The 16,894-nt window shown below is 54.4% G+C and overlaps 1 protein-coding gene and 1 long non-coding RNA gene across 4 annotated transcripts in view; both read left to right on the forward strand.

The window, feature by feature from the left end:
* Positions 1–16,894, forward strand: part of LOC147582792 (uncharacterized) — a 233,735-nt gene that overhangs the window by 24,317 nt on the left and 192,524 nt on the right. The window lies entirely within an intron of this gene.
* On the forward strand, positions 2,995–5,088 carry CEBPB (CCAAT enhancer binding protein beta). Its single transcript, XM_086702468.1, has one exon. It carries the CDS (start codon positions 3,403–3,405, stop codon positions 4,441–4,443), a length of 1,041 nt encoding a protein of 346 aa, XP_086558594.1. The 5' UTR covers positions 2,995–3,402; the 3' UTR covers positions 4,444–5,088.

Raw genomic sequence — 16,894 nt, forward strand, 5'->3', positions numbered from 1 at the left:
GGTTTTTAAATGTTGGCAATAGAGACATTAAAAGAAGCAAACAAACGAAGCCAGAACGCCAGGGGGTCAAACTGAACGCATCTGTGGGTTGCCTTTGGCTCTTTGCTGCCAGGTGGAGACCCTTCCCCACCCCGGGTTTCTGCAAACCCCTAGGTGGGCCGGTAAACTGGAGAAAGGGTAGTGTGGGTGGCGTTGGCGGAACCTGGCTCCTGGGCTCTCCCTGCCACAGTGCCACTGTGTGTGCTCTGTGCCCATCAGCCCTTCCTTGGAGGGAAGGCTGAGAGTCCCTGCAGCAGCCAGCAGGGCCTGTTGAGCAACGAGGCTTGTAAAAACAAGGACTCACGTCACCCGAGCATGCAGCCTCCATGCGCACACCTGAAGTGGCTCTGGGATAGACACTGCCACTCGTTTCGCCGTCAGACGGGAGTGGGGAATCTGGGGCAGGGAAGCACAGGAAGCAAAAGGCACCCTTCTCTGGGTCCCAGTTTTCCCCTTCGGAAAGTGGCGTTCACATCACCAGACCTGTCACGATTTATGACGAACCCAAGGGGGAAGGTGAGCCTGGAAAGACTTTAGTCCTTCCCACCCCTTAGATGTGACCCTGGCCTCAGTTTCCTCACTTGCAAACTGAAGATGATAATAAAAGGATCTGCTTCCTACAAATTATCAACAGGATTAAATGAGTTATTACATGCAGAGAGCTATAAATGTGGTCCAGACAGAGTGCAAAGTTGGCTCAAAGACACATAGGAAATCCTCTAATTAGCTTCAGACCCCCCCCCCCCCCCCCGCCCAGGTCTCACTGCAACTAGGTGGGCTCAGAGATGAGCTGAGGCTCAGAGAGGGAAGCCATCTTGCCTAAGGTTACATAGCCCAGCTAATGGGTGACCTCACTTTCTCAGCTTCCTCCATTCATTGAGCATCTTCTGTGTGTCAGGCACTGTTCTAGGCACTGAGGGCCCAGCAGTGAATGAAACACAATTCCCTACCCTGGTTGGGATGACATGGGGAGGGGGCAGTGGGGACAGAAACCCAGCTGCATAGAAGAGATCATTTTGACTATAATGAGAATATGGGGGACGCAAAAGAAGTGACTGGGGGCTTGGGACTTTTGATGGGGAGGTTAGGGAGGACTTCTTGGAGGTAACCTTTGGGCTGAGCCCTGAGGAATTGACTTGGGCAGAGCTAGGGGAACAGTGTTCTTGGTCCAGTGGGAATGGCAAATGCATTCACCACTGGTAGCTTTTGATCATGCTGGGCTCAGGAGTTCCAGTATTCAAGGGCCAGCCCTCATGGAGTGGGCAGTCTTCTGGGGAGAGGGGAGACTGCGGTGGACTAGACACCGAGGGTCATTAATGGTAGCTGGTGATAGGCTGGGAAGGCAATTCACTAGGAGGCATGACCAGGAGGGCCTCTTGGAGGTGGTGTGAGCGTCCCACTTTGCAGCTTGGAAGGCCTGACTGAGTGGCCCTGGGGCCTCGATCCCTCCCTGGCCCAGAGGCTGCTGGGAAGGCCCAGAAAGCCAGCAGGCCCGGTCAGTGTTTCATCCTGTTCTTCCCTGCCCCCCATCCCCCAAGGGCACTTGGAGATGTCATTTCTGCAGCTCTCTGGGGCGGAGGTCACCCCAGCTCAGCAGATAACACTGAAGGTTGAGCAACGCCTGCCTTCCCCGCCAGGGCCAGGGCTGGGGTCAGTGGGCCGGGGGTTATCCCCAGGCAAGCTGGGAGCTGTGGCCCGAGCGGCCTGGGCCAGGAGTGGCAGCGGGGTAAGCCCAAGGAGCCGCCCAAGTGGCCTAGGAATGGGGCTGGAGAGGGCAAGGGGCCCCTTGAGCCCACTCCGCCCACTGTTCAAATCCAGGATGGGCCATGGCCTGTTTTCCCATCTGTGTCCCAGGAGTGGCAAAAGCGTCCTCATGCCAGGGCGAGAAAAATGAACCCCGGGTCCAGGCCCACCCTCAATACAAAGTAGGGACTTGGTGACAATAGGGGAAGTCCCTTCCCTCTCCGTGGCTCCCCGTGGGGTTTGGCCTGACACCTCCTCCGTCCCCAACCACCTCCCCCAGCCTCAGAAATATGTTTTTTGGCCTCAGGTTGGCAAATAGGTCTTAGGGCACCCTGACAAAAGCTTTTGAGACTAGTGGGGGACATGAGGCCATGTGACCTTGGGTGTCCTATGCCGGCCCCTCTGCCTTCTTTGCACCCTGGGAGGGGGGCGGCTTATTTCTAATGCGCCTCCCAGAGTGGACTTCAAAAGTAAGCCTTGTGTTTGGGAGACTGGTGGAGACAGCAATACAACTAATAATAATAACTGTAACGACACCTTCATGGATGGAGCTTGAAGTGAAGTGACTTGCCCAAGGTCACATAAGTGTGTTAGAGTCTAGCACCCCTGCCCCCTTCCACTTCCCTGGGCCCATGTCAGGGTCAGGTGGGGCCAGAGAAGACCCAGGTGCCTTCTAACGGGGCGGCAGGTCTAGTGGGCGGGGCTAGGGGAGGGGCGCGGCCACCGCGGCAGAGGCCCCAGTGGAGTGCGCCGCAGAACTGACCCTCATTCCCCCGACCAGGGTTCTTGTATTGGAGGTGGCTTTAGGAGGGTTGTCTCCACCAGCGTGGAATCCCCTCCTTCCAAGAGCCATGGATGGGGGCAAGTTTAGGGCGGGGCCGCACCCGAGGCGGAGATGGGTCACCTCTTCAGGAGCCAGAGCCGGGGGTTGGGGTCTCCAGGATCCGGCTTGGGGAGCGCCCCCTCGGAGGCGTTCCGGCTGGGCGCCGCGGATCCTGAAGCCACCGCCTCTTCCAGCAGGGGGCGGGCGGCGGCCGTGTTTTGGGTGGGGGAAGGCGAGCGCGTTGCCCCCTCCCCGGATCCCCACCCCCCCCTTTCCAGTACAGCCTCCAGCCCGGAGGGGGCGGTCCGGGGGCGGGGTCGCGCCTCCCCTTCTCGCTCCCAATCCCGGGGCCTCCGGGTGGGGGTGGGCAGGGGGCGTGAGGCCGCCCCCCACCGATCCGGTGGACCCCGGAGGGCGCACTCCTGGTCTTGGGTCTGGCCGTCGTGCCCCGCCGGCGCCCTCCCGGGGGTCTCGGGCAGCTACACCGCGTCCCGGCGGCGGCGGGAGGGGCCGGGGCGGCTGCCAGCGTGACGCAGCCGTTGCCATGGGCCGCCTTATAAATAACCGGGCTCAGGAGAAACTTTAGCGAGTCAGAGCCGCGCACGGGACCGGGAACAGGACCCACGCGAGGGTCCAGCTGCCAGCCCCCGCACTAGTAGCGGCCACCCCGGCGGCGGCGGCAGCAGCAGCAGCAGCAGCAGCGACACAGCGGCGACAGTTCGGAACCGGGAGGCCGCGCCACCTGCGGGCCGGCCGGAGCGGGCAGCCCCAGGCCCCCTCCCCGGGCACCCGCGTTCATGCAACGCCTGGTGGCCTGGGACCCAGCATGTCTGCCCCTGCCGCCGCCGCCTGCCTTTAAATCCATGGAAGTGGCCAACTTCTACTACGAGGCGGACTGCTTGGCTGCTGCGTACGGCGGCAAGGCGGCCCCCGCGGCGCCCCCCGCGGCCAGACCCGGGCCGCGCCCCCCCGCCGGCGAGCTGGGTAGCATCGGCGACCACGAGCGCGCCATCGACTTCAGTCCGTACCTGGAGCCGCTGGGCGCGCCGCAGGCCCCGGCGCCGGCCACAGCCACGGACACCTTCGAGGCGGCTCCGCCCGCGCCCGCCCCCGCGCCCGCCTCCTCCGGGCAGCACCACGACTTCCTCTCCGACCTCTTCTCCGACGACTACGGGGGCAAGAACTGCAAGAAGGCGTCCGAGTACGGCTACGTGAGCCTGGGGCGCCTGGGGGCCGCCAAGGGCGCGCTGCACCCCGGCTGCTTCGCGCCCCTGCACCCGCCGCCCCCGCCGCCGCCACCGCAGCCCGCCGAGCTCAAGGCGGAGCCGGGCTTCGAGCCCGCGGACTGCAAGCGGAAGGAGGAGGCCGGAGCGCCGGGCGGCGGTACCTCAGGCATGGCGGCTGGCTTCCCGTACGCGCTGCGCGCCTACCTCGGCTACCAGGCGGTGCCGAGCGGCAGCAGCGGGAGCCTGTCCACGTCCTCTTCGTCCAGCCCGCCCGGCACGCCGAGCCCCGCCGACGCCAAGGCGCCCCCGGCCGCCTGCTATGCGGGGGCGGCGCCGGCGCCCTCGCAGGTCAAGAGCAAGGCCAAGAAGACCGTGGACAAGCACAGCGACGAGTACAAGATCCGGCGCGAGCGCAACAACATCGCGGTGCGCAAGAGCCGCGACAAGGCCAAGATGCGCAACCTGGAGACGCAGCACAAGGTCCTGGAGCTCACGGCCGAGAACGAGCGGCTTCAGAAGAAGGTGGAACAGCTGTCGCGCGAGCTCAGCACCCTGCGGAACTTGTTCAAGCAGCTGCCCGAGCCTCTGCTCGCCTCCTCCGGCCACTGCTAGCGCGGCCCCCGCGCGCGGCCCCCTGCCGGCCGGCCTCCGCGCTGCTGGGCGCGCCGCGGCCGCCGAGACTCCGGGAAGCGCCCGCGCTCCCGCCCCCGCCCCTGGTGGCGCCGGCAAAACTTTGGCACTGGGGCACTTGGCAGCGCGGGGAGCTCGTCGGTAATTTTAATATTTTATTATATATATATATTTTTGTCCAAACCAACCGCACATGCAGATGGGGCGCCCGCCCGTGGTGTTATTTAAAGAAGAAATGTCTATGTGTACAGATGAATGATAAACTCTCTGCCTCTCCCTCTGCCTCCTCTCCAGGCGCCGGCGGGCGGGCCGGTTTCGAAGTTGATGCAATCGGTTTAAACATGGCTGAACGCGTGTGTACACGGGACTGACGCAACCCACGTGTAACTGTCAGCCGGGCCCTGAGTAATCGCTTAAAGATGTTCCTACGGGGTTGTTGATGTTGTGTTGTTGTTGTTGTTTTTTGGTCTTTTTTTTTTTTTTTTTTTGTATTATAAAAAATAATCTATTTCTATGAGAAAAGAGGAGTCTGTATATTTGGGAATCTTTTCCGTTTCAAGCATTAAGAACACTTTTAATAAACTTTTTTTTTTTTTTTGGAGAATGGTTAAAAGCCTTTTGGGGGCAGTAGTTGGCTTTTGATTTTTTCTTTATTTTTGGTGTATATGATATTATATTTGCTTTCCTGGTGTGGGGGCTTGTGTGTTGGGGGGCTGCTGTTATTTTTGGCTTCTATGGTGGTTGGGTGGGGGTGTTACAGCTGTTTGTTTGTTTGTTTTTTTCCTCCTCTGCTACAACCTTCAGGGTCTGTGCTTGGAGATGGTGGGGGAGGCAGAGTGCTGGGTCAGGCTTTCAGGGTGACTCAGCGCCCCTGGGTGCTGGGGAGGAGTGACTGGGAACCCTCCTTGGGGAGACGGCTAGGGCCTCTGGCTGGTCCTGAGTGCCAGGCTTGGGTTTAGAGGCCCTGCAGGTCTGTGACCTCTGCACAGTGTTTGGGGCATCAGGCCAGCAGGCCAGATTACATAGGAGGAGGGGGGTACAGATCTTGGTCCTGCTAAGCCCAAGTTGGGGCAGATTCTTTCGCTAAGTGTAGATGGGCGGGCTGTTTAAAAAATACTTTGCGTGTGTATATATTTATTTTAAGAGGAGGCTGGGTGTGTGGGCGAGCTTGTGTTTGTGTGTCCCTGGCCAGCCGGAGGGGAGAAGCTGGGCCAGGTGGAGGAAGGTGGGGGAAGGGTTCCCACGTTTCCATTCCCCTTCCTCGGGGTGGGGGGTCTAGCACTCGTCCTCTGCCCAGCTGTGGACTCCACGGCCCCGCTTCACCTGCTTGCTCGCGGTGGCCTTGCCCGGTTTGAACCTGGGACTGCCGTCCCTGATTTCCAGAGACATAAGGGACCCCTGGCAAGGCTTCTGCTTCCCTGCCCCCTGCCATCCTCCCACCCCTCTGCACTGCACCCCCACGGCCCTTCCAGCCCTGGACAGCGTTCCTGGGAGCCGAGGCTGGACACGGAGGGGTTGGTGTGGATACACATTCAGCGTCCCGCAGTGCCTGGCACGCAGGAGGTGTTATATAAGCGTTTGCTCTCGTTATTATTTTTTGCTGGGAGGTTCCTGGCATTTGGCAGCCAGTCTTCAGCACAGCGAGAGTGTGGCGAATGCCTGCCAGGGGTCGGGTGTCCAGTAAATCCTGGACCTGACCCACGTCATGTAAACCTCCCAACAACCTTTGCACAGGTGGGTACTGCTACAAAGCCTGTTTTTAGAGCCGTGGGGCAGCCTCTTGTCTCATCCCTATGGGTAAGAAAGTGGTTTGGGGACCCCGTCCGCTAGGAATTCAGTGGTGGGGTAGAATGGAGCTTCATAGATTAGTTTGCCAAGGGCCTGGGGCAGCCTGGGAGCAGCTGCTGGTATGGCGGTTTTAGAAGAGGAAATGCTTTTTCCCCTCCCTTTTCCTCCGGGGGCCTGGGTGTGCTTTCTCACTGGGAACCCTGGGTATGGGGGACAGAGGCAGGCAGCTCCCACCATCGTGGAGCTGAGGGTCAAGGCAGGCTACCCCATCCCGGCCTCTTTTGTTTTTGGCAGTAGGGCTGTATGGGGCACTGGGCACAGATAATCTCACTTTGGTCCCGGGCCTCCATCAGTTCCCCCCACCCCCCACCCCCTAGCAGGTCTCCCCCTGTCCTGGGTGTCCTGGGTGGGTAGATGGCTGGTTGGGACCCTGGAGCCTCGAAGTCAGTCAGGTACCAGCAACAGCACATTGGTTCAGCTGCCTTTGAGATTTATCCGCTAAAGGGTGAAGGCTGGGGGCTGGACTCCAGGGAAGGAGGTGGCTCAGTCCTTCTGTGGGTGAGGAGGTCACGATTTAAGAAGGAATTTTCCCAATCCCTGCTCTCCTCTTTGTCACTGAGAGTTGGCTGGTGGCCGCTGCTCACCCAGAGGAGGTGAGAGGGGAGCAGCCTAGCCACACAGTGACCCCCCCAAGCTCCCCTTTTGGAGCCAGCACTGAGCACAGACCTTTACATACTCCCATCCGGATTTAATCTACATGAGCACTCCATGGAAGCTGTTATGCCCATTTTATAAAAGTAAACTGAGGCCCACAGAAGTGGGGTTAGTGCTTAAGGTGGAACGGGGCGAAGCCAGTTCCAAAGTTGGGTTTTGACCCTCAAGTCTCTGCAGAAAAGCCTGGGGTCAAGAGCCTGCTTTGTAATCCCAGCGCTTGCCCCCAATGCTGGGCCCTGCCTGGATGAATCCTTGCCCAGTCCCAAGTTCAGGTACCCCACATGCTGGAATTAAGTGACTTGCACACAGTTTCACAATTTGGAAGCGAAAGAAAGGGGGTTTGACCCCGAGCCCATCTGACTGCCCCTGAAGAAGGTTGGGGAAAAGTTAACGGGTTGAGGGCTCTGCTGGTGGCCTGGGTGGCCTGGTGTGGGAGCACTGTGGACAGAGTTGTGCCCAAAAGACCGGGAGACTTCTTAGGTGGGGGGACACTCACCCCATGGATCTAGGCTAGGAAGGTTAAAGGCTTGCAGGGAGGAGGGAGGAGGCCATCCGTAAGTCAGGAAACAGAGTAGCTTGGGGGAAGGGGCACTGGTGGGGGGGGGTGGTGGCACCCAGGAGGCCAGAGAGGAGTCTTGAGGTATAGTTACAGCGGGTGTGAGTTCAGGGATTACGATGTGTAAAGCACCACTCCAAGGCCCGGGCTCCTATGGACCAGCAAGGATCCCTCTGTCTGCCCGAGAAGGCCGGTCATGTTAACCACAGACCCATTTAATGGGGCTGACCACTGAGGCCAGCTGGGAACCCCAGTGTTTGCTCAGGACAGGAGAGTTGACAAAACACAGTCCTACCTCATAATCTTGGGCAGCTGTCTCACGGCCGGGTGATTTCACCAAGGAGAAAAGTGGGTGTCCAGGGTGAAGGCGGGAGACACCGCCGGGGACGTGCCAGTCGAATCAGCCCATCCGCCTCTTCGAGGCCGCGGCTTTGGGTGTGGGCATTTTCCCGCCAAGCAGACAGGCTCAGAGAGGGGAAGAGGCCTATCCAAGGTGGCACAGCTAAGAATGTGGGAGTTGGGGAAGGAAAGAGAAGGGACACTTCCCCATGAAAACACCTAAAGAATGTGTCCTTCTCCCCCAGGGTCCCATCTAGGCCTCCCTGGGACTGTTTTGTCCGTGTGCCTGAGACATTTATTTGTCCAGTTCCTTTTTTCATTTCTTTGGCAAGCATTTATTGAGCACCTGCTGTGTGCCAGGCCCTATGCTGTGTGCTGGGGACGTGTGGTGACCAAGCTGGCAGTGACAATTTATGGGGAGAGGCAGACACTAAGTTCCAGTAACTAGAGCACGATAATGACAGGTGGGGACAAGGGCTCTGAAGGAAGGAAAGTGGGGCAGGGAGGGGCTGGGAGGTCTAGGAAAGCCTCTCCTAGGAGGCGGCATCCGAGCAGACACCTGAGCCAGGTGAGGTGTGAGCAGAAGGGCCTTGGTTTATGCGGCACACGTGCTGTGCTGGGTGCCGTCGTTTTTTTTCCACGTGCCCTTTATCCTCACAGTGACCCAATGACTTGAGTGCTGTGTATCATCCCCCTTCCCCAGTTGGGGAAACCGAGGCACAGAGAGGCGAAGTCACTGGCCCAACGGCTGATGAGTGGCTTGTGTGAGATTTGAATTCATGTCTTCCATTTGAACCTGGGAAGCCTTCTCTACCTGCCTCTGCCCATGCCCCAGATTTCCTATTTGCTCTGTTTTCCTGTCCTGCTCCCCTTCCCCCATCTTTTCCCGGTCTGGCCGACCTGCTGGGTGAGCCCGGATGGAGTCCCAGCAGCCCCAGCCGCCTGTCTGTCTGTGCCTCCTTGGAGGTTTTCAGTCTCTTATTGGGCATGTGCAGGCAGGTGCGTGAAGGAGGCTGGGGGTGGGTGGGGGTGGGGCTAGGGAGACTCGAGCTTCCGGGGTCCCTACCTGTTAGACTTTGAGTCCCTCCTGGTCCTCTGAGACCGAGAGGTAGGAGTCCCATTTTACAAAGTGGGGACCTGAGGCTTTGAGAGAGGGCATTACTTGTTCAGAAAGCAGGTCTTAGAATCCATATCTGCCTGAGCCCCAAGTTTGGGTATCTTGTCTGCTTGTCACTGTCTACTGGCGGGGGAGGGGGGCGGGTACAGATGGGCAAACCTCGATTTTATAGCCCTTGAGGGGTAAAATGCTCGGGCCAAAAAAATGCTCTGAGCTTTGTCCCTTACTTGCTGGATGACTTTGGGCAAGATGCTTAGTCTCTTTGGGCCTGGGTGTACATTTGCATATTCAATCAGGATCAAGTGAGCAGCTACCGTGGGCCCTGGATGGTCTCTGGGCTCCCAGAAGTGACATTGAGGCACAGGAAATGGGTGACTGAACAGCTGGAAGACTGCAAGCTAATTTCAGATTATGCTGAAGACCTTGAAGAAAATGAAGGGGGAAGTGGTAGAGGGTGACAGGAGGAGGAGTGTTTAGACAGCATTCCAGGCAGAAGTAGCAGCACGTACAAAGGCCCTGAGGCAGGACAAAGCTCTGTGTGCTAGGGAAAGAGTGAGGAACTGAGGTGGCTAGTATAGAGGCAGCCAGGGGTGGCAGGGTCCTTTGTGCAGAGCCTTTGTGGAGGCTAGGGTGAGGCTGAGGGAGGCTGTTTTGAGGATGAATGAGTGGGTGTCCCTGGCAGGGCCTGGCACCTGGAAGGCCCTTGACAAGTTTGTTGATGGGAAGGAACAGGGCCCTCAGCCTCAGGAGGAGGCAGAGTGCAGTAGGTAAAGGGCACAGGGAGGCTGCCCGCCCGTGCCCAGGAGACCTCGTGGGTGAGGAGCCTCTGACCCAGGGCCTGGGGCCACAGGGAGCTGTTCACCAGGCAGGAATGAGGGGAAGGGCCTGCCAGGAGGGGGGCACCGGAGGAGCGGAGGCCGGGAGCCAAGAGGGGGAGAGTTCCTTGGGAAGCCGTGACTGCAGAGGAGAGGGCACGAGGGCGGGAGAAGGGCCAGGCTGGAGAGACAAGTGGGGCCAGGCTGCCCTGAGGCCTCCAGGGTGGGCGTGTTGGGGTGGCAGGGGGTAGGCAGGAGGCTGGGCCCCAGGAGAGGTGTTTTCTTTTTTATTTGATTTTCCAAGCAACGCACGAGCCTGGTGGCGAGGTTGAAGATTGCAGAGCATCAATAGAAGAAGGAAATAAAAAGCACCTGTAGTTCCATTACCCAGAAACAAACCCCGTTGACACTTGCTGTGTGGCCTCGGGCAAGTCCCTTTACCTCTCTGCGCCTCGGTTTCTGTGTTCATAAAATGGGAAACTAATAATGCTTGTCCCATAAGGTTTTTGTGAGGATTAAATGAGTTAATTCATGCAACACATTTAGGGCCATGCCAGCACATGGTAAGTATTAGCCGTCATCATCATCATTAACAGCGTTCCCATTTTGGTGGGGTAAGAGTTCTGGTGCTGGAATTTACCTGCATTCTAGTTCTGGACCCCCCATTTCCTGGCTGTGTGATTTGGGGCAAGTGGCTGCATCGTGGTGTCCCTCAGTTCCCCCATCTGTAATACGATAATAAAGTTCTTCATGGTGTTTTGTAAAGATTTGACGGGTAAATTCATGTAGGGTGATTGGAGAGAGAGCTCTGTCTGTGGTAATTGTTCTTTCCTTCCAGTATTTTCACTTCATGTGCATTTTTTCTTCATTGTAGCTAACATCATCTATTTGATATTCACTCCCCTCCTTCTTCCTTAGCCATAGGGCCCTCTATTGTGGGGGGCAAGCGCCCTACGAAGAGACTACATTTCCCAGATTCTCTTGCAGCGAGAGATGACTAACAAATACAAGTAGAAATCGTAGGTGAGGTTTCCAGGAAAACTCTTCAGAGGGGGCTGATTCAGTTATGAGGTACATTTCCTTTTGCCTCCTTCTTTTGCAGCCCCCCTCTTCCACCTTCTTCCTGCTTTCTGCCCGGAACTCAGCTATGATGGCTGGAGCTTCAGGGGCCATCTTGAACCATGTGGCAAACATGGCAGCCTGGAAGCCACATTCTGAGGGTGATGAAACTGGGAGAGAAGAGGCACTTGGGCTCTCGATGGTAGTGCAGTAGCCACACCACACCAGTCTTTGCCTGCCTTTCTCTGGCATGTATATGTGTGTGTGTGTGTGTGTGTGTGTGTGTGTGTGTGTGTGTGTGTGAATACACACACACACACACACACACACACACACACACACACACCTTATGGAGGTCTCTGTCATTTTGACTTCCTGTTTCTGGTAGCTGAATCTATTTCTAACTGATACATTTGCCCAAATGGAATCAACCTATATGGATTGGACAGACTCTCTTCTGCTAACCCCAGCAAGGTCAAATCCTGGGTCCCCACCCTCCCTATGCAAACCACCAGGGAGGTCCTCAGTTTGGAAATAGAGAGGGTCAGTCCCCGCTGCAAAGCTCACAGAGCATGTTGGCAACTATGCTGGGACCCGACACCCCACACCACCCTGAATAACCCCTCTCTGCCTCGTGCTGCCCCTGCCAGCACCTGCCCCAGCGAGACCTTAGCCTGCCAGGCCTGGGAGGTACCTTTGCCGGACGGCCTGGGGCCAGCCCAGCTGGGATCGCTGTGGGGTGAGTCTGTAGGCCAGGGAGCCAGGCTGGGTGAGCTTTTATTTTTATAGCTGTCACCAGATCCTGCCTCACAGGCCCTAGCCCTGGAGCCCTGGTGAGGACAGAGGCAGGCAGGGAGGAGGAAAGGCTCCTCAGGGAAACTGGTGGGTGGGGATCAGTGGGCCCTGGAGGAGAGAGAACTGGGGCAGAAGTTGGGGCTGCCTGGACCGCCTGACTCGAGTCAGTCCGCACATCAAACGGGGCTGGTCATCAAGCGTGCCTCGCTGACGCTCTTGGGGGCGTTGGTGAGGGACGTACAGATAGTGGGGACCCTTTCCTTCCTTTAGTCTTGAAACTCAGGTGCGGAGCATCAGCCCGTCCTGGCTGCCGGTTCTGAGGATGCCGTTGCTGGAAGTCCTTGCAAAGCCTGCCTTGCACTTTGTTCCCCCCTTTGTTCTAGCTCCCCACACCCATGCCACCCACTTCTCATAGCCCCCACCCCCACTGTGGCTGATATCTGTTCTTATAGACGTGCGTCTTGTTTGATGTACTTTCTTCTCAGTGAAGTACACACAGGCAAGTGCACACAACACAGGCCTCCAGCTTGGTGGGTTTTCCCTGTGTAGACCCCTGGCTGGAACCAGCAGCCACCTCAAGAAACAGACCATTCTAGCACCCCAGAAACCCCTTGTGCCTCTTCTAGCTATAAGCCCCCCTCCGCCTCCCCCTACATCACCACTTAAAGTTAATTAATCATTATCCTGATTAGTTTTGCCTGTTTCAACACTTTGTCTAGAAGGAATCACACACTATGCATTCATTTATGGCTGATTTTTTTTTCTACTCAGTATTGTAACTGTAACATTCATCCAAGTGCTACGTATCAAGATTTGTTCCTTTTTGTTACCGAACAGAATCCTACTGCATGGGTATCACACAATACATTGACCCATTTTATTGCGGAGGGACATTTAGATTGTTTCTAGCTTTTAGCTCTTCAGAACTGGGCTGTGATGAATGTTCTAGAATGCATGTTTTTTGGTGAGCATACTTACACATTTCAGTTGGGCATAGACCTAGAAATGCTTGCTGAGTCATCTGAAATGCTGAGTAGTGTTTTAATTCCTGTTAATGGTATTCAACCCTAGATCTTATTCTATTTAAAAAAAATTCTGTCTTACTCAGTCTGGGCTGCTCTAACACAATACCGCAAGCTGAGTGGCTTATACACAACAGAAATTTATCTCCTGCAGTTGCGAATCCTGAGGAGTCCAATACCAACTGGTGATAGACTTGGGGTCTGCTGAGGACCCGCCTTCTGATTCGTAGACGTTGTGTCTTCACATGGTGGAAGGGGTAAGGGAGCCTTCTGGGGCCTCATTTATAAGGGCACTAATCCATTTGTGAAATAACCCTCACATTGGGTCATTCCAACATGTGAATTTGGAGGACACAAACGTGTAGTCTATAGCACTTTTTTTTTGAAAAAAGATCTCAAATGTATAGACATGTGACAAAAACAGTACAAGGAACATTTCCCCCCTGAATTATTATTATTTTAAAAATGTTTATTATATATTTTTAAGTTTTAAATGTTTATTTACTTGGTGGGGGGCAGCGCCAGTGGGGGAGGAACAGAATCTGAAGCAGGCTCCAAACTCTGAGCTGTCAGCACAGAGCCCGATGCAGGGCTCGAACTCATGAACCGTGAGATCATGACCTGAGCTGAAGTCAGATGCTCAACTGACTGAGCCACCCAGGTGCCCCTACTTATTATTTTTGAGAGAGAGAGAGAGAGAGAGAGAGAGAGAGACAGAGAGACAGAGAATGTGCACACAAGTGGGGGAGGAGCAGATATAGAGAGAGGGAGACACAGAATCCAACGTGGATTCCAGGCTCCAAGCTGTCAGCTCAGAGCCAGATGCGGGGCTCAAACCCATGAGCCATGAAATCATGACCTGAGCTGAAGTCGGAGGCTTAACCAACTGAGCCACCCAGACTCCCCTGCCCCCGAATTATTTAAGAATACATTGCTCACCTGTTGTCTTATCCCCCCGTAATACTTTGATATGTATTTCCTACAAACAGGGATATTTTCTTGTTTTTGTTAAAATTTTTTTTTTAACGTTTATTTGTTTTTGAGACAGAGAGAGACAGAGCATGAACAGGGGAGGGGCAGAGAGAGAGGGAGACACAGAATCGGAAACAGGCTCCAGGCTCTGAGCTGTCAGCGCAGAGCCCGACGCGGGGCTCGAACTCACAAACTGCAAGATCATGACCTGAACTGAAGTCGGACACTTAACCGAGCCACCCAGGTGCCCCAGGCCTATTCAACTTTCACCAGCTGCCCTAACCATGTCCAGTAAGAGGATCCAATTCAGAATCACGTGTCGCATTTAGTTGCTATGGCTCCTTAGTCTCCTTTGATCTAGAACAGCTCCTCAGTCTTTCCTTGATGTTCATGACCTTGACATTTTTGAGCATGACAGGCCAGCTGTTTTGTGGCACATCCTTCGCTTTGGGTTTGTTTGCTGTTTCCTGGTGATTAGACTCAGGTTTTGCATCCTTGGTAGGTGAATCACAGAAGCGGTGCTCTGTCCTTCTCTTTGTCCCATTATTGACGGTGTTCACTTGACCCCCGCTGTTTATCGAGATATAATTGACATACAACATCATATGAATTTAAGGACAACGTAATGATTTGATAGATGGATATACTGTGAAACGATCACCACAATAAGTTTACTTAACATCTGTCACCTCACGTGGTTACAGTTTTTTGCCTTGTGATGAGACTAATGGTGTTCACTGTGTTCACTCAATTGAAGGGATATCTGTCAGACTTCACCTCTGTGAAGTCGCTTTTCTCCCCTTTGTAGTAAATAAGTATTTGAGGGGAGGTACTTTGAAACTATGTAAATATCCTGCTCCTCATCAAACTTGCAATGGTTCGTTTGTTTTTATCAGTATGGACTCATGGTTTTTTATTTTATTTAATGGGTTGTAGTACATTATTATTATTATTATTATTATTATTATTATTATTGTTATTTATGTGCTTAATTTTCCCATATATGCCTGCTGGGAGCCCCTTCTAGCTGGCTTCTGTGCCCTTCTGACACGCCGCCATTGTTCTTTGAGCACCTCCTTACTTTCCCTGCCCTAGCCCTGGAGTCAGGCATTTCCCCAAGGAGCCCTGGCTCCTTTGGGTGGAGAATGCTATTTAGAAAGGTCGCAGCACAAGCGTGCTCATCGCTGCCCCCAGACCCTCTCTCAGACTGCATGTGTGTATATACATGGACACATACTTCTATCTGTATCATTTCCGTATCTGATTACCTGTCTTCTGTGTATCATCTTTGAGAAAACGATTACAGTATTAAACTCTATTTCCAGTCCAGTTCCATGTTTGGAATTATCTTTCCCAACAGTTAGAAGAATATTGGCTTTCATTATTCTGTTTTTTTTTTTTTTTTAATTTTATTTATTTGTCTGAGAGACACAGACACAGTGTGAGCAGGGGAGAGGCAGAGAGAGAGAGAGAGAGAGAGAGAGAGAGAGAGAGAGAGGGAGAGAGAATCCCAAGCAGGTTCTGCACTGTCAGCATGGAGACCGATGTGGGGCTCGAACTCACGAACCTTGAGATCATGACCTGAACTGAAACGAAGAGTCAGACGCTTAATCCCCTGAGCCACCCAGGCCTTCATTATTCTTAATGTATATATGTATCTCACCAAATCCCCTGGATGTCACCAATTTCCTGTTTCTGGATCACCTTCCCCTCCCCCCTCCCACTTGGATGCCCTCACTATACTCTGGCCCCCAAACTGCACCACCTTCCTTGTGGATGATCTCCGTTCAACTGCTCATGGAATTTACACATTCTTATTTAATTTGAATATATAATACACATGCTTTGTCCAGGATTCAGAAGGTATAAAAGGGTTTAAGTGAAAAGCTGGTCTCCCTCCCCCCACGGCCCTCACATTCCTCTTCCCTTCTCGTCAAGCTCACCCCCGTTGTCAGCAGTTTTTCTGGTTTGGGTAGTTTGTGTAAGCCAGCCTCTAGGCCCATGCACACACACATGGTATTCACACACATCGCACATTGTGACACTTTCCACACTGCTGTCTCCTTTGGTTTTTTCATCTAACAATGTGTCCTGGAGGTTGCTCATACCAGTCCTGTAGAGCTGCCTCATTCTTTTTCGTTTTTATTTTAAGTTTTCCTGCCTCATTCTTTTTGATGAGCACACAATATTCCATTGCACGGAGATACCACGATTATTTAACCAGGCCCCTTTCGATGGATATTTAGGTTGTTTCCAACCCTTTTCCAGCTCACACAGTGCCCTGGGACAACCAGATCAAATAGGCCACATTTGGCAAGAAGACAAGGTCGATTCCCAGAAGACTCTTTTGGAGATGTCTTTGTGTTGCTCTGTGGCCCTCTTAACTCATGGCTTTTTGCTCTGATGCACAATGTGCCTCTGGATGTAGCTGCCACATTGTAATGAACTATCCTCCTTGAGATGAACACTGATGTTGCCTCTGTTGCCAGTCGTCTACATACTGAGTTAGAGTTTGGGGGGGGGTGATCTAGAGATGAACCGAAGTTGACCCTCCACGGTCACCCTGCAAGCATCAGACGGCTTTCCTTATTGCCTTTGGCTCCTTCCCTGCCTCCCTGTCAGGCTCCCGGGTCAGATGGGCGAGTGCTCATATCTCAGCTTTGCCACTTAGGTGTTTGATCTGGAGAAAGTGACCTCTCCCATCCGGGCCTCAGTTTCCTCATCTGTACAGTGGTTCTTGTCACACCCCTGACGGGTGTACAGGGTGGGGCTTGATGGAAAGTAAGCCCTTGATAAACAAAGGGTCCCATCGCGTTAGGGTCCCCGGGCCTTTGTGGCATAAGTTTCTACCCCAGGCTTTAGGGACACAGTCCCCCTAAGTGAGAGGGAGGGGGCTGACCTGGAGAGGACCAGGGAGTCAGGGGGCTTGGGCTGGGGTTGGCAGGCCCCAAGAAGAGTTGTAACCGGGCTTTTGGTTCAGTAATATTTGAAGGAAAAATGCTAATGCAGATGGGATCTGGTATTTATTCATTCCTTCTTCCTTCCTTCCTTCCTTCCTTCCTTCCTTCCTTCCTTCCTTCCTTCCTTCCTTCCTTCCTTCCTTCCTTCCTTCCTTCCTTCCTGTTCCTCTGAACAGCTTGTGACTTTAAGCAAGTAACCTAACTTTTCTGTGCCTGAGTTTCCTCTTCTGCAACATGGGGATGGCGATGATAGAATCTACCTCACAGGGTGTGGTGACGTTAAATGAGATGATGCA

This window comes from Puma concolor, chromosome A3 (genome assembly GCF_028749965.1).
Source record: "Puma concolor isolate L17-30 chromosome A3, mPumCon1.1.hap2, whole genome shotgun sequence".
In the NCBI taxonomy this organism is placed as follows: domain Eukaryota; kingdom Metazoa; phylum Chordata; class Mammalia; order Carnivora; family Felidae; genus Puma; species Puma concolor.

Excerpts from the sequence above, each read along its gene's own strand:
- CEBPB (XM_086702468.1), top strand. The coding sequence starts at position 3,403 with ATGCAACGCCTGGTGGCCTGGGACCCAGCATGTCTGCCCCTGCCGCCG.